This window comes from Oculina patagonica, chromosome 1 (assembly GCF_052425735.1).
Source record: "Oculina patagonica isolate OP01 chromosome 1, crgOcupat, whole genome shotgun sequence".
NCBI lineage: Eukaryota > Metazoa > Cnidaria > Anthozoa > Scleractinia > Oculinidae > Oculina > Oculina patagonica.
The window spans coordinates 36,399,831-36,423,006 of record NC_135758.1 but is presented as its reverse complement, the minus strand read 5'-3'; the positions used below and the strand labels follow the sequence as shown (position 1 = coordinate 36,423,006).

General features: G+C 39.2%; 2 protein-coding genes and 1 pseudogene across 3 annotated transcripts; 2 read left to right on the top strand and 1 right to left on the bottom strand.

The window, feature by feature from the left end:
* The first annotated feature begins 1,582 nt into the window (after positions 1-1,582).
* On the top strand, positions 1,583-2,168 carry LOC144628404 (histone H1.2-like). The gene has a single exon (XM_078486508.1). It carries the CDS (start codon positions 1,593-1,595, stop codon positions 2,166-2,168), a length of 576 nt encoding a protein of 191 aa, XP_078342634.1. The 5' UTR covers positions 1,583-1,592.
* A 2,757-nt stretch (positions 2,169-4,925) lies between these two features.
* On the bottom strand, positions 4,926-6,485 carry LOC144628200 (endophilin-A3 pseudogene; annotated as a pseudogene).
* A 5,349-nt stretch (positions 6,486-11,834) lies between these two features.
* Positions 11,835-22,609, top strand: LOC144627967 (uncharacterized). 2 transcript variants are annotated; one of them, XM_078486006.1, is made up of 15 exons: positions 11,835-11,891; positions 11,972-12,064; positions 12,156-12,265; positions 12,859-12,946; positions 13,262-13,323; positions 14,602-14,706; positions 14,911-15,061; positions 17,465-17,600; positions 18,301-18,400; positions 19,111-19,264; positions 19,374-19,524; positions 20,250-20,344; positions 20,880-20,990; positions 21,609-21,713; positions 22,380-22,609. In XM_078486006.1, exons 1-15 carry the CDS (start codon positions 11,874-11,876, stop codon positions 22,497-22,499), a joined length of 1,599 nt encoding a protein of 532 aa, XP_078342132.1. In that variant the 5' UTR covers positions 11,835-11,873; the 3' UTR covers positions 22,500-22,609. The 2 variants fall into 2 exon arrangements, with proteins under 2 accessions (XP_078342132.1, XP_078342125.1); XM_078485999.1 differs by having other exon boundaries at positions 21,606-21,713.
* The last annotated feature ends 567 nt before the right edge of the window (positions 22,610-23,176 follow it).

Sequence of the window (23,176 nt, the reverse complement as noted above, 5' to 3'; positions counted from 1 at the left end):
TCAGTGTGGACGGTTGGCCTAACCGGAGAAAAAAAGATGCGTTTTCAAATTTACCCGGGTCAGTGTGGACGGGGCCTAAATGTACCTCCTTTTGTGTTGTTTTGAAACGAAACGGGGTTTACAATCAACACGAACTCGAGATAACCTGCGTTATAGTCCGGACTATACCGGGGTTTTGTTCGTCTGCAACGCAGGCTAACTCGAAAGAGCGGCAAGAGAAGGCCTGCGAGCAGGGTCTCTATTCGGGGGCAACGCGAGTCTCTCTTTGAGTGCCGAAGGCGCTAGTTCTGGCGCGAGCGCAGCGGCTCACTTTGCTCGCCAACTCGCGCCTTCGGTACTTTAAGAGAGATTTTTTAACTGCTTCATAGGCTCAGTTTATGTGTTCTTTCATAGTGTCAGCCTCTGTCAATGCTTCTTCAGAAGAATCAGTGTAAAAACTTCTAGAAACGTTCTGTTGTTATGAAAATTGATACTCTATTTTGTTGTATTAAATGTGGCGCGCGACCCGCACGTGGTCGCAGTTACAGTTATTGTCATGTCCAGAATGTACTTTTCGCATTTTCTGTTTCTAATTTTACTAAAATCTATATCAATGATCTAACTGACTTTATCTAGAACCATTGCTAGATCATATTGGCGTTGGAAACTATTGCAATAATCCGGTGATGTTGGCTGCGCTTATGCAAATTGTGTGTTTACAGTGTTTACAAAAACCATGAACATATCAGTATGATCATTTTACTGATCTGTTTGCGCGTACTTCTGCTCAGTTCTCCGTTTTCTAGACCACACACCTTACGAGTACTAAGTGTGAAGAAACACTTTTGAAAAATATATTTAGAATTAAGTTTGCGCGAAGCGGAACCGCTATTCGACCCTATATGGAACTGTCATGTTATGTTTTCAATCTGTATCGTGTGTCATTGTTAAGCTCTGACAAAATTTTAACTTTTACTATACATTTAAAATGTGTTATAAAATTGTCAATCTCAGCATTTCTCCAAAAAATATTACTTGAAATACTTCTTTACCGTAAAGCTCGCATAGTTGGTCGGAATATCAAACAGTGATTTACAAATGGCGTTCTGAAGGAGTTTGTCCTTGTTGTTTAAACTTCAAGGACGTTCAGCCTTCGAAGATTAACAGAAGGTCTAACTTTATTTAAGGAACGTAAGGTTTAGGAGTTGTTCTTTCTCGGAATTTTCGATTACTTGAAGGATAGCGATCTGAACTAAAGTTATTCAGCTTTTAACTCGAAATGTTCTTTAGAATTGTACAGGTTAATGAGCTCAAAAGCTTAAAATTTCGTCCTTTCACGATCTTTATTCCAAAACTGTTTCCGTTTTCAACTTAAAAAATATCACAACTACAAATTATAAAACTTAGTTCCAGTCAATCTCATTATTAACGCATTTTATTTGCGCAAATCGGCGGGCAAACTAGCACAAAATTTGAGGGCGCCATTTTGAAGGCCTGTTTCCTCAGTGGTCCGCGTCCGACGCACTTTACTCGCACAGTACAATCGAAGGAGCATTTGAGTCTACAGTTCCGAAGTGATAGCAACGAAAGATTTGACGTTCTAAAACTGCAACATGTCAGAAGCAGCAAAGTCTCCAGCTAAAAAGAAGCCGGCAGCGCCTAAAAAGCCAGCCGCTCACCCACCTTATTTAGAGATGGTCAAAGTTGCAATTGTAGCATTGAAGGAGCGAAACGGTTCTTCCCGCCAAGCCATCGAGAAATACATCAAAGCCAACTACAAGGTTGGAGAGGTCGGCTCGCACTTAAAGATGGCTTTGAAGAGAGCCGCCGCCAACGGTAAACTTGTGCACACCAAGGGAGTTGGTGCTTCAGGTTCCTTCAAGGTTCCCAAGGAGGAGAAGAAGGAGAAGAAACCGAAGAAGAAGCCCGCCGCAAAGAAGCCTGCTGCCAAACCAAAGAAGCCCGCCGCCAAGAAGGCAGCGAAGAAACCAGCGGCAAAGAAGGCTGCAAAGAAACCCGCGGCAAAAAAACCAGCAGCAAAGAAGCCCGCAGCTAAAAAGCCAGCCGCGAAGAAGCCGGCAGCTAAAAAGCCAGCACCGAAGAAGCCCGCAGCTAAAAAGCCCGCCAAGAAAGCGGCCAAGAAACCCGCGGCGAAAAAGACCGTTAAGAAGCCCGCAGCCAAGAAGTGAGACCATTCTTCACTAAACAAAAACGGCTCCTTTAGGAGCCACCACATGAAATAAAAGAGCAATTATCAACAGAGTACACTTCCCCCAAAAAAATAATCCAACTCTTTGGATCTTGTCAAAATCGTGTCGTTTCTCTGTACACACAAAATACTCATGGGTTAAGGTTACAGGTTTTAAATCGTTCAATTTACGAAGCTTACAGTTGAATTTTACTTCCTAGTTTTGTTGTACTTTGACAAAACACAAATTTGTGTGACACGCGAATGCATAATTCAAAGGTCAGACTAATGACAGATTGTTGTCGTCTTGGGAATAGAATTTCAAGCTTTGTTCGGTCACGTCCTACCCTAAACTTCTTCAAGAGGGGAAGAAACAGAATAGGGAGGAGGGAAAATAGTACAAAAAAGGAGGGAAGAGGGAGACATCGAGGCGCAAAAGTGTAGAGGAGGGAAAAATTGGCTCACATGATGTAGGGAAGAGGAAAAATTGGCTCAAACAGTGTATAGGGAGAAGGGTGAAATTGGCTCAGAGTAGGGAGAAGGAATTCTTGGTTTTCACGTGACGTCATCAAAATTCTAAAATCCAGAATCGCGAGAGCCCTGCCTTTTTATCCTTTACTGGCTATTTGACGTCCTTAATATATATCTTATTGAAGGTTTTCAGCTCGATAGCATCCGCCGTCTTTAAAATATAACATTTTGAGTTTCGGAGTTTTGCGCTCCTCGACATCAGAATGGCCGCCTGAAGGCTGCCATGTATGCTTTAAAAGAATGCATCATCCTGTGATTTTTAACGATCTAAACAATTGAGGTTTTACAAAAAGTGTTTATGTGAATGTTTACGTATTCACGATGGTGAACTGACCGCTTTTTATAGCAGAAGTGAATGCTAGATGTTTTCATTGATTTCCGGCGGCCATCTTGGTGCCCCTTGACACGGACTCCAGCATGGAATTTCCATACTGTGCTCTCTAAATTTGTGTGGAACATTTTAACGGATAACTCGAGTACGGAATAACGTACAGACCTGAAACTTAAACACGTAGACTATCTAGTAATTTTCTACAACCTGAAATATTCTTGATTTTTTTTTTATACTCAATAGCTTTGGATTTATTTTTTGCAGCGCGTGACAGTATCGTTACTTGAGTGACAGTGAAAACCAGCAATTAAAAGATTTACCCTGCTTCCCCTTCCCCTGTGCCGTGCATTCATTTCGCAAACACAGCCCCAGAACAAAGAGGTTTCCTGGGCGACTGAAAATAACTTACTCTTGATTCTTTCTTGTGCGCAAGCTAATGACCACGTTGTTTTTATTTCTACACGAAACAACTAACCAAGATAAACTAATCACTAGCCTGAATAGGCCATAGTAGATATTTGACACATTGCCCGAGAATGATGGGAACGAAGCAGAGAAGGAAGAGTCTTACTCCTTCCCACCATCCTTCGCATCTTGCAATTCTAATGAGAGACGACTGGAGAGGACTCCCTTTCTAGAATTGTTGCGCATATTCGATTCTGAAACGGGACATGGCTGAAAATGAATGTGACAGCGACTCTGACAAATCAAGCAATGAGAAATCGAGTGAAGAGAATAGTGATCCTAAGACTGCAAAAGTAGCGGGGATGTCGTTCTTGCATCGGTGTTTGACTATCTGAAGAAGACACTTCGGATCAAGATAGTTCCAGCCAAGAATTAATATATAAAAACACATTTAACTAGAAAACAGTCAAATTTTACTGAAAGTGTATTTTGATTTTGAGACCGGAAAAAAAATTGGGCTACTGCTGGGTCGAAGTCATACCAGGGGAGGGATGGGGGGAGACTAAAAAATTTAGATATTGATCTTATGGAATTTAAGAAACAAGAGTTATTTTTGTCCAAACCAGTAATCCCTGTAAATAATAACCGGTCATATCCAAGAACGCGAAGCATGGTAAGAAAAGTGTTAACAGTACAATACACCGTTTTTCAATTTTTTAAGAGTTACCGGTATTTGAAATTGATTTAAAGGCGAAATAACGCTAAAAAAGCGCCGAGATGCGGCTTAAAGTGTCAAAGACATTCAATATTAAAACAGGCGCCATAGAACGCCTGATCGCAGGTTACATTTCGTCTGGCATACAAGCTTAAATGGATGTTAAATTTTATTTTTCATTAGCCAGTCTCTTCGAGCGAGAATGTTCCATACATATTATTTTATTCTGCCGTCAAGCTGTCCTGTTGTGAGTCTGACGTTCATGTGGTGATAGCTTCGTGAAAAACCAACGTTTTTTTAATCACATCGGCTTACGGTATCATGTATTACTTGAGAAAAAAGTAACATTGAAAATAACTTAATTATTGTTTTATTTAAAGTCCATCTGCATCAACAACTGAATGTTTTGCGCCGAGGTCCTTTCCCTAGCTTTCACATTTCACACAGAAATAAATCAAACAACTTTGCAAGTGAAAACAATATATTTTTTCATTATCTTTCTCTTTGTTTTTCAAGTCTGAATAATCTAATTCTAAATGTCACAACTACATTTATTTTCTATTGGCCAAAGCACTTAGATACACTCTAATTTACAAAACCGAAAACAATGTCTTTCTGTGATTTGGGCGAAAATGCATTTTGAAAAGCAAGTCCATTATGATAATGATTCGATGGTTTCCTACAGTGCAGTTCTTACCCAAAAAGATCTAAACAGTATTTTTTTTTAAGTGGAAAATCTTATCACTAATGTAGAAAAAAATATTGACTACCCGAAACCGACATATCACCACATTTTAATAATTCGCATAAACCATTCTTTTTCTGTTGTTTGAGAACACAAACAGAAACAATTCTGGCAATAAAACTAGCACAAATGAAATTATTTCAAACAAAACATCCGTTCTCGTCTTTATCTGAAACCCACACGATAACAGAATTTCAATTAATATAAATAACAGGGTCTGAGCGAACCCCTAGTTTCAATTTAAATAGTGCGTTAATTTGTTTCTGCCTCCAGGAAAAAAAATTCACGGTAAATCGACTAAAATCTCCACATTTTTAGCAGGAACTCGTCCGAACTTCCCATCCAAAATTCCTTCAAACCAGTTCTCGTCGACCTTCTCCGTCAGAACAATCACCTGGCCTTCAGAGAACGAAAGCTCGCCATCTTTCTCTGCCTTGTAATCGCTTTTTGCGCGACAGCACGGCTTACTGCCCGCCGCCGTATCCTCCTTTGGCTTCGCAGCGGAATCCAAGTCTTCTGCCAAAGGATTCGTGCCTTTGGCGGAAGTTTCCGACTTTCCCTGGTCCCCTTGGTTTTCTTCGGTAGCTGCAGGTTTGGGCTGTGCGGCGGTGCTGCTGTTGCGACTTGAAGCTTGTACTCTCTTATTGAGCTGCAGTAGCAACCGCTCAAGGGTGTCGGCTGATTTCTTGTGGTGCTCCAACATGGCGCAAACCAGTTGGCTAAGCTGGTGAATTCGCTCTACTTCGTTTCCCATAAGTTGCACCATCTCCTGTTGACAAATCGCCTTCGATTCTTCAAATTTGTACTGGGCCATTTTGACTTCTTCCACGGCGATCTTATTCCCCTTGCGTTTCTTACAATCGTAGTCAAGCCTGCGTCCCTGCAGTTTCTTTCGGTGCTGGGCGATTTCTTTCAGTTGCTTTTCGTCTAATTCATGCAGCGGCATCAGAAAGCTCTCATGCACTTGTGCGTCTAAAGAATCTCGAGTGTCGCCGACTTCGATTAAAGCGCTGCCGACGTCGAGTAGAGCGGACGCGTAGTCGGAAAGCTGTGGATCTAAATCGTGCCCTGCCTTTAGCATGATGTCACCAAGAACTCCTTCGGGTTGAGGATACTTCGCTCCTTGTTGCGCCATGTGCATGTAGATCTTCGCACGGACGGCGGGGTTTGGTTGAAGATACTCCTTCGTTTTGCTCAGGAGCTGAGTCACTAGGTTTGTCATCACGTCTGTTTTTCGCTCCAGATCGACAAACTCGTCTTCCATCTTGGTTCCTTCGGCCGATCCCATCTTTTCACTCACGAACTGATTCGCTTTGTTAATCTGTTTCTTGAAGCCTGCCAACGACATCGTAAATTTTCTTTGCGAAAAACAAAACGAGCGTTGAAATCAGGGTAGATTGTATTCGGTCGAAAATAAAAACACACGTCGGGACGAACTTTGCTCGAGGACCGACAAACCAAAGCACTTTAGCTCCGCTAAAACTCAGACCACAGGCAGATGGTGGCAAATCACTCTACTGCAATACTGTGAACGAATTCATAATTTATCCCCGCAGATTCAATCGATAACTTTGGCCAATTTCATTTTAGCGACTAATAATTTAGTTTATTGCAAACCAATGAAAAGATTTCCTCGGCGGTGCTTGAACCAGGTGCATTCACTGTATACTTCACCAGGTGTCCTTTATAATTACAGCATAATCAAATCGCTTCTATCCTGGCCTACTATTGTACAGTTGAAACAAAATCTATGCAAATAAACTCACTGTGTTTGTTTCCGCTACGTATGAGAAACAAATCAAATCTGAAGAAACGCGTTCAAAATTAACTCGCTTATAAACTTCGCCAATAAACCGTCATTTGTAACTCGCAATTTTCTCTCGCTTAATTTCAAGGTTCAAGTTCCTAAATTGCAATTTCCATTGTGCGCAGTTTATTAAAATTTTTAGTGGCTTTTCGAAAATTACGAAATGGACAAATACATCAAACTCACTCACTGAAAATTGACTATAACTATTCGAAAATTTAAATAAGATAATTTTGTTATCGCGGAAGACCTTTTATTGTAGCGTTTACGAAAAATCTACATCTTAAAGCTAAATTTTTAAAGAATCAGATGGAGCATGCCGATTTGACGCCAATTAGGACGGATTTTGTTACCTTGAATAAAATATATTGAACTGAAAGTGCAAACTAAAAATGTAAATTTGCACGACTGAGTGACAAAAGGATCTCCAACGCATTCTTCAAAGTGATTATTTTGATTTATGTCATTCCCACGGCTTTCATAAATTTTTATTGCTTTTTTACGCCTTCATATTTGGCCACAATAAATACAGCCGAAATTATTACTTATAAACAAATCAAGCAAAGAATTTCCTGTTTTAGATTATTCCCTTTACTGGAACATATGGACGCTGTGAATAACGTTCTCCAAACAAACAACCCATTAGTTTTCTCTCCAGATCATGACATCCAATATTTTTTAGCCAACACGTACCACGTGATGTGGTGCCCCCTCCAAATTACCGAGGGAAAAGCCCTGGGCACGAGGCTGGTGAATGTTCACCTACCATTCAATTTTGTTTGTAGGAAAATATACTCGGGGTAATTTCTTTTTACCCACGTCTGTAGCCCACACGTGAAAATAAATACAAGAGAAAGTGACTTGAGAATAATTGCTTCTAATGTAATCATATTAACCTCTGGTAGTGTCTGGCGATGCTTACAGTGTGCTTGTGACTCACTAGCCATGCTGAACCTGCTGCGACCAGCGCCGCCCGACAACCGTACCTGCCTCTGCGGTGTTGAACATACAGGTTTGAATTCTCCATGCGTTCTTCAGTGCTTGATCTAACCTGAAGAGCCGTCTTGTTGTCGCCCTTTGCGACAATTAGCTTTCAAAGGAGTCAATTGATGATGTCAATGTACGCGTACGCGTCCCCTTAGGCTCGGGCAAATACTATTCTGGGACCGGGCGGAATCGAAGGCTTGCATGTACGTCTTACATGCCTAGTTTTCCTTCCCGACATTCCTTGTAGGTAGAAACCAACCTCGTCCCCAGGGCCTTCTCGGCGACGAGTTTTTTAAAATGGCGGCTCGTCGAGAGAAGACCCTGGCAAAGGCTGGGTCACGTGGTACAAAATCTCCAAAAATCTTGGAGATTTTTGTCACGTGACTTTTCAGAGAAGCCAAAACAAAATGGCGGTCCAGTTTGAATTCGAATTGACTCTTCGACGGCGTTTGAGGGCGTAAACTTCATGCAGAAGGCAGTGATTACTTCGTAAAGCATAGATATTATTTCAGGGATTTCAAAATGTTGAAGTAGGCGTCAGCAACTGGAAGAGTAGGCGACTGTGACAAGCCAAGCTTGTTTCTTACAAGCTGATTGCTACGACCATTAAACTGGTGACAAAAATCAAGTAGCTGGTGGAACTCCGGCGGCTGCCCGCTTGTTTTGAAAACCCTGTTATTTTCGCCAGGTGTTCGAATGTAGACCGTGAGGTATGAGAATCGGGAAGGTACGGAAAGTAAAAAAATTAAATGTTACACAGTCTGTAAGCTTATGTAGTCTATGTACTGTTATTTAAGTCTTAATATATTTACTTTCTGTATTTTGATTGAGTGCAAGAGAAACTAAAACTTAGCTGCTTATAGGTAAAGAGGCAAAATGTGTGCTTAATACCCTACAAATGTATGATCAACATATCAATCGATTTCGGTGGCAAATTTTTCTGCTTTATAATTCATTCTAACTTATTACAGTGATACACATAACCTTGACCCTAAAAGCTTTAACTAAACTCATACATTTTCGCTTTTATATGACCAAGTTCACTCTGTTCTACAAACTTTTACATAAGGTGAAGTTGTAACTGAAATTATGAAATATCCATATCCATATTATGGCCATATACCCGGCCACTCTTTTGCATCTCATTGAATAACAAAGTGCCTGTTGTGTTATGCCTCATTCTTTAAAGCATTCGGACACATGTAAATGAAGTGACCGGGTATTCTGCAATCGCTCCCCCTGAAAGCTTAAACTCAAATTTATACATGTTTGAAGCTTACCTTAGTTGAGGCCAATTTCACTTTGTTTTACAAACTTTTACATGAGGTGAAGTTCTAACTGAAATTTTGAGATATTTACATCCACTAGAGTGGCTATTTTGTACATCAAAACAGGTGAACCCACATAACTGTAATCTTCTGGAATTAGTTTTAACTTTTTTACCACAGCAGTTTAAAAAATTGACACTTTCATTTCAAAGATGTTATGCACATAGTTATGCACATAATAGACTTAAACAGGGTGTAGAACTTGGGATTACACCTGTGACCACATATGGCAGGCTAGTTAATGTTGTGTTGCTTGAAATGATGTCTAAATCACAAATTTTACAGGAGAAGGATGATTTAACATTTTATCAGAATACAAAATGCTAAAAGGTGATCACTTTTACATTTCCCACATGTTGCCATTTTGGACTTTTTGACATCAGTGTGTTTCCACTGTATTGTTAGGAAGCATGCATTCTTTGCGTGAAACAAATGGGCAATACATTGATGTCATAAATTCCAAAATGGCATTGTGTAGAAAATTCCTGTTTTAAAATACCTAAAAACAATTTACGCTCGCTTCTTAAATTGTCTCACAGAGGGATGTCAAGGGCGCCCCATGCCTCAACCCCCAGCTACACTCTTTAAACAGGAGCAAAAAAATTGTTTTGACTCAAAACAGTCATCTTTAAAATTTGTGAGACTGTCCACACAGACACTGTTTATCCCCATGAAAAGAGCTCTAAAACATAAGAATAGACTTGTTAGTTCTGAATGCCATTGTTGGATCATTTGGCCTCCAGTGATCCCATACTTGTAAAAAGATTGTGCTGTGCAAATAATTAATCACTCAAGAGAGTGAAATGGATTTTTGCGTAGATGACATCTGTGGACTTTAATCACTTTTCAGCCTTGTAAATATTTATTTTATGATGATCATGTTCTGTTAGTTTCAAAAAAATGCTGCCTGTTTTATCACAAGAGAGTGAAGGTGGTACATAATATCTAATTTGAAGCTCTACATAGGCGCGTATTGCTGTATGTGGAGGAGGGGTTTTAACCAATTTTGTCTGGGATAGGGTAAAGAAATCAGAGCCATTTTGGCCTTAAGTAGCTATTGCTGGCATGAAAAAGATTAGAAAATAATACTTGAAATTAAAAAAAACATGAACTGTTAAAGCAATGCACTGCCACAGCAAAGTTTTTGGAAAATAGCAAATCTTGTGAAAGGAAGAAATGTTTTGCATCTTATCTAGCATAGGCTTTAAAGGCTGCAAACAGCCCAGGGGGTACTCAGGATTTCAAGTGACGGGGATGATCGAATGAGCGCAAAAATCAAGACCCAAAAAAATCCCTAGGGCTTCCCACAGAAGCCCAAAAAAATCCCTGGACCAAAAATTAACCCCCAAAAATCAACAGAAAAGTACTTTAGTTTGTACTTTATTTGCAGAATTATGCAGCCAAAGCACTACCACACATCTTTAGTTCGTATTTAATACCCAAAAATTCCCTTATTTTTATTTAAAAAAATACTTACAAATTTTCCTACCCAAAAAAATCCCGGAACCGAAACTGTCAAACCCAAAAAAATCCTTCTATCATCCCCGTCACTTGAAACCCTAAGTACCCCTGCTGGGGCAAACAGGGCTGGGCTTCATCATCCAAGTGACACATGACTTCCCAAACATTTCCACAGTACAATGCTTTCAGGTTTTGATGTGCAATGAGCCACGTTAAAACAGTACACTGATAAGGTTTTCCTTATAAAATATCCATTTAGGGAACCTTAAGACAAATCAAAACTATGACAGTGAGATAGGTAAATGACCTCACAAAGAACATATTTTGTAGTTTTATTTTCCTGATTGTTCTCTTTTTTAGTCTCATTTAAGTGTTCAGTTTGATCACATTTTCAAATACCTCAAGTTTCATCAGAAATATTTTGTTACAAATTGTTTTTAAATTTCAATATACTCTGTCTGTCATGTTTGCAATCAGCCTTTACTGATCATGAGGTAACTGTAAAAGGGAAAGCAAGCAAGTCTGAGACAACATATTCTGAGAACAGTACACGATACAACTTTAATTTTTTAAAGAAATTAAATTGACCAAAGTTTTTTTATCCTTCACATTAATTAATTAATATTTTAATAGATCTCTTATTAACACGCTTAATTTATCTCCTTTGGTCACCAATTTTCTCCAGCACTACTTGAGCATGATTTAAAACACGTCCACCACTTGTATAAGGACCTACAAAAAAGGAGTGGTATAAATAAATTCATAATGAGAACAGACCCTTAGAAAGCACCAATATCATATTCGGAAGAATGCAGACAGTGAATGGGTGATGATATGTGTTCGAACGCGACAAATTGAAATCGAATTTCCTCCGAAAAAGAACACGAGCACTTTAGGTCCAACTATGTCTACGACGGGCAGAAATTCCTTTACGTTTTAGATTTGCATCTCGTACATAGCTGCAGCCCGGTGTCGAAATGACTCTTTCATCTTGAATGTTACTTTCCGACAGTACTAGGTTCTACTTTCGGCAGGAATATTAAGTTATAAAACAGTCAAAACAGCAAAGCGAAAAGTTCGCAATGAAGTGAATTTAACGCTTCTACTTCTACCGAATTATTTGAATCTTGAGAATTATAAATATATTGGAAAGACTTACCTTTCCAGCTGTAAATGGCTTAAATTCCAAGAAAAATCGACCCCTCCGCCATATTTGTTTTGGATTACATGAACCAATCAGGATTGAGGTTAGAATAGACCACTCTGCGATGCCGTTATATCAGCCTTGGCCAGGGTCATCTCGTAAAGACTGCCATTTACCGAGAAGGCCCTGGGGACGAGGTTGGGTAGAAACCATGGTGTCGGCGCGGTCAGCGGTTTATTTCATAAAATCAAGATGGCGGCAGAAGCGAAGGTAAAACACACACGTGGGGAAGTTGTTCCAAAATCTCTTTTTTTTCTTCCAAGGAAACTTAATTGTTAACTTTCATATAGGAAGAAAAGTCAATGAGGAAAACCAAGGATGAAGAAACTGTGGACAAAGTTGTACTACAGAAATATCATCGAGGAAGACAAAATAGGTTCAAAGTAAGGTTGGAAAAATGTGATTGTTTTTCTCATGTTTTACCGTGTTAGGGCATCATACAAGACTAGAATTTAAATTTTTTTTGATCATCAGAATTTAAAAGACAAGAAGCTGCGAGGGAAGCTCAGATCATACGAGTCACAATATCAGCAAGCGGCGGTACAGGCTGCTAAGTCAGAGCTACTTCTAACAGAGGAACCGGGGTAAAGAATTATTTACTATACATGTGCTTGCTTTAACTCTGCTACAGTGGCAGTTATGCTGTGGAATAAAGTTAGGAAAGGGTGAAATTAAACTTGTTTTTGCGTGTAGTTTGCGTTGAATAGAAAAGCAAGGAAAGGGAAATTTGCGAACTCCTCAATGTTGTTTCAGTATAAACACCTAAAGTTTCATAATTTTCTAAGATAATCACCACAGTATGCATAATGGGACTCTATAAACACAAAATACACTCTACAGTCATAACATAACATCATCGATGATCATACCAAACAACACGAAGGAAGAGAAAAACTGTATACAACATGTTGCATTTCTTGGACCTTACATAAAACATGAGATCCTGGATTTTATTAATGGGACTTTTTACCAAAGGGTTTTTCTGTATCTGTTATTTGTGGGCTTGTTTTTAAGAGGAGGGGTGGGGGGTATATCATAAGAATTTAATGATACTGAATTCATATCTTGAGTATGGGACTAACACATTTGCGTATTCCACATTGTACACATACCGGTATATGACTGTGTGTCTTTGGCAAACATTACTTTTTGGTAATATTTTTTTTATATTTGGCAGATATTTAGAAGCTGAAGGTCTAGAGAAAACGTTTAAATTCAAGCAAAGGAATATTGCAGATGTTGTTGATATTACAAGTGCTAAAAAGGTTGGTGTTTCACATCTTATACCCCGGGCATTGGGATGGGGGGTGGGGGGTACCCGAGGAAAAAAGTGACAGGCAGGTATTAACTAAGGATTTGTACTAAAATAATTTAATAGATTTTTATTGGTAGTGTAAAGGTTTATGCTTTGCTTAAACCTGTTCGCCTACAGGATATGTAAAATATGCAGTCATTATGTGCTCATTAAATTTAACATTGTTGAAAAATTAATATTATTTTTAAAAAAATTATCTTTATAACCAGCACTTAAATATATAACTTTCAGATAAAAAAGTTAATTTTAATTTTCTTACTTTCAGTATTTTGAGCTAAATCTTGATACCTTTGGACCTTACCGTATAAATTACACACGCAATGGAAGGTAAGCCAAATTCTTTTTTTTTTTCTTAGAAGAATCCTTTCTTAATCCTCTTCATGTGTGTCTACACATAAGGTTGAACTGTTAGAAGAACACTTAGGTATTAATCCTGTGAAGGCTCCTTAAATTCTCAGGTACAAAATAATACTTTTAGAGTTTACTGACCATATCCAGCAGCATACCCTTAACACAGACAGTACTAACATGACATCGGGAATGTGGGTGGTTTGATTTGGTGGTGTTTAGTGAACTGGACTTTGGATTGAGTTGTCTAGTTTCAAGCATTGGATAGGATCATTGTGTTGTGGGGAGCAGGGATAGCGCAGTGGTGAGAGCGCTCGCTTCCCACCAATGTGGCCCCGGGTTCGATCACCGGACCCGGCGTCATATGTGGGTTGAGTTTGTTGTTGGTTCTCGTCCTTGCTCCGAGGGTTTTTCTCCGGGTTCTCCGGTTTTCCTCCCTCCACAAAAACCAACACTTCTAAATTCCAATTCGATCGGGAATCCGAGGGCCACAGGTTTGTCAGTCGAAAGACTGCTATGTGCAACCCTCGTAAAAAAACAAAGTTGAAGTTGACACTGTGCCTCTCTCCACCCATGAGTTTTATGGGTACTGGTAGGCAACCTGTTAAAAGAAAACCTGATATGGTTGGTGAGGGATGACCTGCCATGGACTAGCATCCCATCCAGGCGGAGCAGCCATATAATGCCCCCAGCCGCTTCCTGCTACAATGTGTTGTTGTTCGTCCTTCGTAATCGAAGATGACCAAAGACATCTAGTTTGTTGATAATTTGCTACCGTGTGCCCGGAGGTGGCTGATGAGACCAATCTGGGCAAGGAAGCTTCTCCCACATGTACACCTGTAGGGCAGAAGTGGGTAGGGGCTGTGCTGTTGGTGCTGGCGGCTCTTTCCTTGCATACTGCTTCCTTCTCCTCGGTTTGACAGGACCTGCGTTCCTTAGCTGTGTGGGCTTCTTTGGTGATGAGTTGGTGCCAGGAGGGTCTGTCGGAGGCGAGAGACTCCCAGGACTCCGTGCTGATGTTGAAGTCTTTTAGGGTGGCAACAATGTACAGAAACTGGGATTAGCTTTGAATTAGGGTCACTTTGGCCTAAATGCAAACCTAACTTACTACCCAGTAGGATACAGCCAATCAGTGGTCGGCAAATAACCATTCTCATGACCATTGCCCATATGACCAACAATTGAAAACATTTAATATTACCGGATGAATATTGATGCTTTAGCTAATAAAACACATTAAATTTTATCTTTGGACAGATTTCTTCTTATTGGTGGTAAAAAGGGTCATCTGGCCACAATGGACTGGCAAAACAAGAAACTTGGATGTGAAGTTCATGTACAGGAGACAGTCAGAGATGTCAGGTAAGATTATAATAATTATAATTTAATATAAAATTATAATACAACAAAAAAATTATAACTGTTGTAATAATAGCTACTTGTAACAGTGTATACTTCCAAGATATTGCACTAGCTTCAGTATAGGAGTACACATATTAACTAGTTAAAATTTGGAGGTCAATAAATAATATTGTCATCATTTCTAATATTACTTTTTCCTTGCAGATGGTTACATATTGAGACCATGTTTGCTGTTGCCCAAAAGAAGTGTGTCTACATTTACGACAACACTGGAATTGAACTGCACTGCCTTAAAAATCACAGACAAGTCAACAGATTAGAGTTTTTACCTTACCATTTCCTTCTAGCTTCTGTGGTAAGTGGCTATTGTTAAGTTATGGGTGCTATCACAGTATTCTATCTGATTTTGAGAGATGTCTATTTGTGTACATAAAAAGATCAAGGGCCTAATTATGTGGAGAAAAGTTGACCCTACCCTTCATACCGAGCCACTCTGTGTGAGAGATCATTTTATACCTTTCTTTATAAATAGAGCTCTGTGAACCATTTATGTCAAAAATTGCCAAAAAGCAGGAGCCCATCAACTGGAGCCTCCATACGTACTGTACCCTTGAGTCAACCCTTTCCCGTATATTTTTATTTTTAGAAACACATTTCCCGCGAAAACATTGCTCCTGCGGTCAGACCACATGCAGCGCAGCTAGGGCGACGATGTAAAAAAAAAAAATGGCGGTCAATGTCGTACGCACATTCCCTGTCTGTTTTCCTTTATAATTTTATCTACTTTCCTGATTTTACAGCCGAGAGAGCCTGGTTTACTCGTGAATGAATAACGGTTAAAAGTTAATTAATAAACCACTTTTTTGTCCTTGAAAATGAAGTCAGTTTAGTCATGGCGTTGATCGGAAATGTGTTTTTGCTTCAGTTGCTTGTTTGAATCTTTCCGATTTCTGGTTTGCACGGACTTATTACATGCAGTGTTAGACGTAGACAGTACTGTGAGATTTGACGCTGGATTTGTAAGATCTATTCCCGAACGAAAGCAGAAATAATTTAATATGGCCGAGCTGTAGCGAACGCGTGTTCTTTGATACGGCGACAAAGTTTCACTATAAACGTGATGACTTTGATGCAAATTTTGACTATCCGTATGCTCCAAGATCCAGCCAATATAAGATCATCATGCTTCGAATAAAACCTCAGGAAAATGATATGTGTTTGTTTCTTCTAAAGTCCAGCAACTGGAATTATGGCAGAGATCGTCGAGTCGCTGTTGCAGAGGTGAGATATTGCGCATCTTACAATTTTAAAATTGTACGCGTACAGGCCAACGGCCTGAATGTTACATCTTTCTTCGGTTAGAGACCGTGTGATCCGCTTATTTCAATCCCCGTACATTTATTTCGCTTTGTATGTTTCCAAAGAGAACTCTATGCCTGTACTATCTGGAGAATTCTAAAGCCGAACGGGTCGTTTAGCCGGAACGGCTGTTTAGATTCTAATGTTTGTCTAGTGCCTTCGCCACGAAGGACCAAACCTGTCAACCCTAAGCGTTCACAAGCTAGCGCTTGTCTGAATTATTGTCACTCAGAGTTTTGAATGCCTTGTAGAATTTGATTTGCAATGTGTTGGTACAGGCCAAAGTGCGTACCTTGTTTATAAATTTATACCATTGTTACGTTCGTTTGGTGTGAATGTTTACAACCCAGTAAAATTTATTGTTCGCAACAACGATTAGAAATAGAATCGATCAAGCTTTTATCAAGCTGCCTTCTTATCAGAAGAATTACACGACAAATAATATTGACCGATCTGTTACGGCTACCCATCATCTTTTCAAAATATATTCGTAATTTCGCAGTTGCGAGATCGGTCTCGGCGCTTTTCGATTCGAATAATTGCTCTTACTTTTTTGACAGACCCGTACAAAATTCCGCAGTTTTTTTTAGTCATAGCATTACTTGATGTCATCCTTTGAAGAAATACCGAATTCAGACGACGAAAAGGAACATCATTCTGCAGTCTTCCGTTCTTATTTCGCCATTGTTTTAGATATCACAGCTTGCGTAGCCACAGCGGAATGCAACAAATGATTGACAGAGGTGCGAATTCTCCCGCGAGAGACCCCGGGAGATTAGTTCTAAAAATAAATTAATACGGGGAAGGGTTGACTCCAAGGGTTAGTATGGGAGACGAAGGCTCCAGTTGATGGGCTCCTGCAAAAAGTTGTTGTTGTTGTTTTTTTGGTGGGGGGGGGGGGGGGGGGGGATTGAACCTGGGTGGAAGGTCCTCTCTTTGAAGGTAGGGTTACCCTGCAGAGTGAACCAATGTTTCCCTATGTCAGTAAACACTTGCTTATTTTGGACTCATCTAAGTCTGGACATGCAGAGCATGGCTTGCATGAATCCAGGAGGGCCAATTCTTGACCTGGGTGGCAGGGACAACTTTTCTCACATAAACATCCAGGAAAAGATGACTCAGGGGAGAGGGTAGCTCTCCTTCCAGGTACAACTCTTGTTTATATAAACAGGCTAAGTTAATCTGGGTTCTGGGATCATTTTAAGCACTACATAAAGGATTTTAGTCTACATTTCTCTCTGTTACCAAGTTGTGATATTTTATGATTACATAGTGATCAGAAACATTACTATTGCTACGTTTTGGGTTCTTGAGTTTTTAAATAACGTTTTCTGTTACCTTCAAACCCTTAATTAAAAATAATTTTATTTCCAAATGTGTATTTTTATTTTCTTCACAGGGGGATTATGGAATTCTCAAATATCAAGACACATCAACAGGCAAACCAGTTGCTGAATTATTTACAAAGCTTGGGAAATGTGATTGTATGACTCAGAATCCTTATAATGCTGTCATTCACCTGGGACACTATAATGGTAAAGACACTTGTCTAATAATTATAAAAATACAACCTTACCCATTAAATAATACAGATGGTAAATTTTAAGCTTGGTGAGAAATAATGAAGATGAATCGTTCAACAATGACACAAGCATGGGACAAAACAAAAACAAAAAAGAAAAAAGAAAAAAATTGAGGTGTCCACATTTTTTGTAGTGTCTGCATAATACAGTCCAATCTCCACTATGGACATCTCATGCAGGTAGACATCTCTTTTTATTAAACAGTCTCTTTGTTTAAGGTCCCAGCCACACAGCTCGACACTACATTTTTTTAATCTCTCATGAGCAGACACCTCTCCTAGGTAGCCCCACAGATTTTCTCTTACAGCCTGAAGGTTCAATTACTAAAATAAGAGACTGTTTTGAGAGGGTAGCAATAGGGGGCCGGTGTCATGATCCTGTTTCACACAGAAATTTTAGCCAAATTCACGTGGTCACGTACCTTGAAACAGCAGAATTCAGGAATCACGTGTCGTTTGTCTGAGCTGTTTTTATACAATATGGTCTAATTTTTGCCCCTCTTCCACCTGTGTCACACATAAACTGTTTGCTACCCTCTTCTGAATCGAAATATCACTTATGAGAGGTAGTCAAAGTTTTTCAAGATCTAATAAAATGTTAGGAGTGTCATGGACTTGAACGTTAATAATAGTATAATGTTGTGGTTTTTAAGGCACAGTTACGCTATGGGCTCCCAAGATGAAAGACCCACTTGTCAAGATGTTATGCCACAAGGGACCTGTACAAGCAATTGCCATTGACAACAAAGGATAGTAAGTTTTATTTAACTGTGGATAGTGGAAGATAAATTAAATTTTCAAAATATTTAAGGTGGCTCTACAACTGCTCCGGTGAATTTTTTTTTAATCTTTGAATAAAGTTGTATCTTACCATGCTGATCATTATTCAATTTTAGTAGAAACTCAACCAGTGGTTCTATCTTGAAAATGCCGTCGAATCTGATTGAGTCCTCTCAGAAACTGTTTTCTATTCACTGATAGAAAACAATCACGCACTCCGGTTGCTCATTTAAAGATTAATTTTTTCTTCTATTTTTCAAACACTTTTGCCCCAAAAAAACTTAAATTCCGATAAGGACAAGCCAACTTTGGGTCTTAATTCAACTACCAACAGTGACAGAAGTGCAATAAAACAGCGACACAGGGTATTTTTATAATTTAGACAAGCGACACAGGATCCCCCTGGCAGGTCCTCATAAATGTTTGTAGCACTGTTTGTAGTATGAGAGCTGGAAACTGTTGTGAACCTCCTTAAATGCCGGTAGTTGTTAATGTGCAGTCATAAACTATACACATTTTCACCCCTTAGCACTTCTTGGCATTGCCAAGAAAACTGAAATACAGTACATGAAGGAGAAGATGTAGCTGTGGACAAATTGTTAATAGTATTTAATAGATCCCATGGTCATTTCACTTGTTATTTGATTTCTTGTAATTGCTTTCCCTTTTAAATCAAATCTCAGCTACATGGCAACATCAGGCCTAGATGGACAAATGAAGATCTGGGACGTCAGAACATACAAACAACTCCAAGCTTATTACACTCCTACACCAGCAAGCTGTCTTGCCATCAGCCAGCGAGGACTGCTCGCTGTGGGCCATGGACCAAACATACAGGTATGATACCCGGAAAACACCAACAATAAATACTATACAAAAACTGAAGTCTCTCTTAATTAATTTTATAAGTATAAATTTACATTTAAAATGTCTTTATTGCAATTAGATATGGCGAGATGCTTTCACTCAAAAACAGAAGTCTCCCTACATGTCTCATCTGTTTCCGTCATGCACTGTACATGGAATGCAGTTCTGTCCATTTGAAGATGTATTGGGCGTAGGACACTCTCAAGGATTTGGTAGTTTACTTATACCTGGTAAGGTTGCTACTAATTAGAGTTTTCATTAATCTTGCTATACGTTATTGAGCATCCTCGGAGACCCAGGGGCAGTTAGTGGGGCGAAACGAAGGAATAAACAGGGCATAAATCGTAGGTGCTCTACCTAGCAACAGAATTACAATATGGGGTGGACCATTTCATATTATATTCCTCATATTATATTCCACCATAGATGAGGTAAGTCAAAATTTCCTTCCCTAAAGCCAACCGCACACTAGAGCAACTAGCTGAGTTATTCACCTCGTGAGCCTGTTTGCTCAGCCATTTACTCACTGCACATTTCACCGCAGACAGTGAGGAAAGTGCTTAGCAAGTTTGATTTGGAAGCTGCCATGTTGAGTCACGTGAGCATTCTACATGTGTTTATTGGTCAGTTCTGGCTGAGCAAGTAGCTCATGTCGCCCACACATGTTGAGGATTTTTTCTCTCGAGACAAAAAATATTAAACACAATAGATATTTTCCTCAAGGCCTGGCGAGGTAAAATTCTCATGAAAAATGTCCGCACACGAGAGAAATCTGCTGAGCAAACAGGCACGCAAGGCGGTTAGCTCAGCTAGATGCTCTAGTGTGCGGCCAGCTTAAGAAGAAAAGATCAAAGTGCCTGTTGGGGGTGGGTGGATATAAAATCGATTGGCCTGGCCAGTGGGCATAAAGGCCAAAGTAATAACAGTTAAGTAAAAATATATTTTTTCTTTACAGGTGCTGGGGAACCTAACTTTGATGCACTGGAAGCTAATCCTTACCAGACAAAGAAACAAAGACAAGAGTTTGAAGTAAAGTCCTTGTTAGAAAAGGTACTGTATAGTAAAATAACTACTGGTATTTACAAGGCTTTAAAGTGTTAAAAACTATAAATTAAGTTTAAAAGATTAACCCAAATGTTTCCGACTAAGTTATTTTTGTGGTGCATAACTTAGGAAATGAAAGCATTTCTGATGTAATGAATCATTTCATATACATTACATCATTTCACTCCTCTCATAGGAAAATATGAACTCACAATTGACCTCGCTCCCAATGTGTGGCTTCAATAGCTCAGTTGGTAGAGCATCGCACCGGTATCGCGGAGGTCACGGGTTCGAATCCCGTTGAAGCTCTGAATTTTTTTCAGGCTTCTTTATTCCAATTGCTTAAATTGGAAATTCACTGCGACGATCATTTATCACTCTCGAAAGCATTTCTGTTGGACAGTGTACTGACAACTTTAATTAAATAAATATTATTGATTGATTGATTGATTGATTGATTGTTGGCAGGCATTACAACTAAACCTTTCCTACAAAGTTTATTATCAGTGTTTCAGCTAGCGTTCTAACCTCATTTTTGCAGGTCCAACCTGAGCTAATAACATTAAACCCAATGGATATTGTACGTGTCAGTCATCCATCAAAGAAAGGTGCTAGAAAACAGGGTCAGAATGATGATGATGATGATGAGGAGGTAAGTTTGGCATATCAGTTAGCCAGAAGCACAAGACTCAGGCAATAATTCCATTTGTAAAAATTGGCAGAGTTTGTCGTTATATGCAAGGTTTTCTGAAATAAACTCTTGGAGTGCTTATTACAAATAGTTGCAATTCTGTTTGTTGTCAATTTTTTTTCACAGGTATGCTATTACGTTACTATACAATCCCAACTGATATTTAAAGGGTTTGGGGGACTTATTGTTGATGGGAGCTGATGAATTTTAAGACTGTTCACAGCCCTCTATTTTTTCGTACTTTTCTTCGATCATAGCTTGCTGGTTGGTGTTGAACGGGAGAACTGAACACTAATGTCTCCACCCCTTCGTGTTTTGTGCTCACTCTCACATCGCTGGCTGTTTCTCTTACATTTGTTGCATCGAAATATCGGTATAAGTCTAATGAATTTTATGAGACAACAGAATTCTCTTGTAACGAGTTGAAGCAACGTTAAACAATCACAAATGGCTCTAATTATAATGGTGAATGGCTATATTATGGTAACTTCATGTATGCATGCCTGCATGAAAAATATTTCTAATATGGGAAGTCAAATTGGAGCGTTACATTTTTGTTTCTCCTTCCATCCCCAGCAGTCAAATTCCAAAGAGAAATTTGAACCAAAATATAAAAAGAAAGGTCGTAGCTCTTCAAAGAAACAACACCTTAGAAAGAAAGGACATGAAGAACAAGACAAAAAGGTGAGTGAAGGACTCACACAAAACTGTTTTCACTTTTGGGTATTTTAGAACAGGTTTTGGTACAAAAATGAGTGTAATTTGCAAACTCACTTTATGCAAATCAAACACATTTTGACATGAAATGTCTTTGTATCTGGACTCATTCCAAGACAAAGGCAAAAGCAAGGTAGAAAAAAACCTATATCAGTGTTACATGCATATCATAGTAAATTGGTAAACAGTTGGTAAGAACAATTTGGAAACCATTTAAATTTTTCCCTCAAATATCATTTAGAGAATCTTACAAATGCCTTACCATGTTCCAGGTCTCATTAGTTTTTCAATTTAGGTACCCTAAGATTATTAGTCATGCTGAAAAGCAGCAGCAGAAATGCTTCATCTTTCTTACTGCTTCATAGCTCTTAATTTGCAAGAATTACAATCACTTTGACTAGAGTACATCGAGATGTAATTAAAAAGGCTGGAAATAGAGTTCACAAAGAATAGGACTTGATCAATATTACAAGTGCAGTACTTTTGAAGCACGAGGCCCCAGTTGTTCAAAGTGGATGACGCTTTCCACTGGATAAATCTTTATCTGGTGGGTAACGTTATCCACCTTTTGAACAACTGGGCCCAGTAATTGATTACCTTATGTCAAATATCTCTTCTTTTTATTTTCTCCAGGAAAAAATTAGACAAGCAATAAAAGACAAGAGAAAAGAATCAAGAACTAGTAAAATGAATGAAAGAAGGCCTCTAGAAAATTCATCTGCATTGGATAGATTCCAGTCCAAGGCAAAGTAACCTAAATCAACACAGAAGGATAAAACTGCATCACAAGGACAGCTTTCAATTTTTTATTTAATTTTCCTGTGCCCAGTTCCTAATAAATGAATATTATTTGCAAAACTTGTTGTGACTGTCAGTTGTTTCTAAGGGCCTCTTTACACAACCCTCGGTTGGTTGCCTACCCAAGTTGAATCACTGCAACCGGTAACCCTTATTCAGTCAATCTTCAGTCAGCGTTTACACAAAAAACTTCCAACCCAGGTCAACCCCTGTTGCCAGGTAACCCTTTTCGTGACTTGGGTTGACCCGTCTAAAGGGTTGACAATTTCCATGTACATGTATATAGTCTGCGAATAACCAACCCTGGAGGATGTTTATTTCTCTTTTTTTATTTTTTATTTTAAGTCAACGCGTTTCAGTGATACCAGGAAGTTTTAAAAGTGGCATTTTGTTTCTTTTTAGTTACCCATTTTCAGTTTTTGGTGAAAAGCTGAACCAGGTCAGTATCGAAGAAACCAAACTCTGATACAACCAGGAAACTCAGGTTCATGTTAACATTACTTATTTCCCATACTTGGCGTCAAGCCAATCCGGGGTGGTGCAAACCCAGGGTCGTGTAAAGAGGCCCTGAATTGCCCAAATTTCTTGTGACAGATGTCCAAGAGAGAATCTTTTTCTAGTCTCTTTGATGG

Excerpts from the sequence above, each read along its gene's own strand:
- LOC144628404 (XM_078486508.1), top strand. The coding sequence starts at position 1,593 with ATGTCAGAAGCAGCAAAGTCTCCAGCTAAAAAGAAGCCGGCAGCGCCT.
- LOC144627967 (XM_078485999.1), top strand. Across the intron at positions 12,065-12,155 it reads GAAGACAAAATAGGTTCAAA|AATTTAAAAGACAAGAAGCT; the intron begins GTAAGGTTGGAA and ends TTTGATCATCAG. Across the intron at positions 18,401-19,110 it reads GCCATTGACAACAAAGGATA|CTACATGGCAACATCAGGCC; the intron begins GTAAGTTTTATT and ends ATCAAATCTCAG.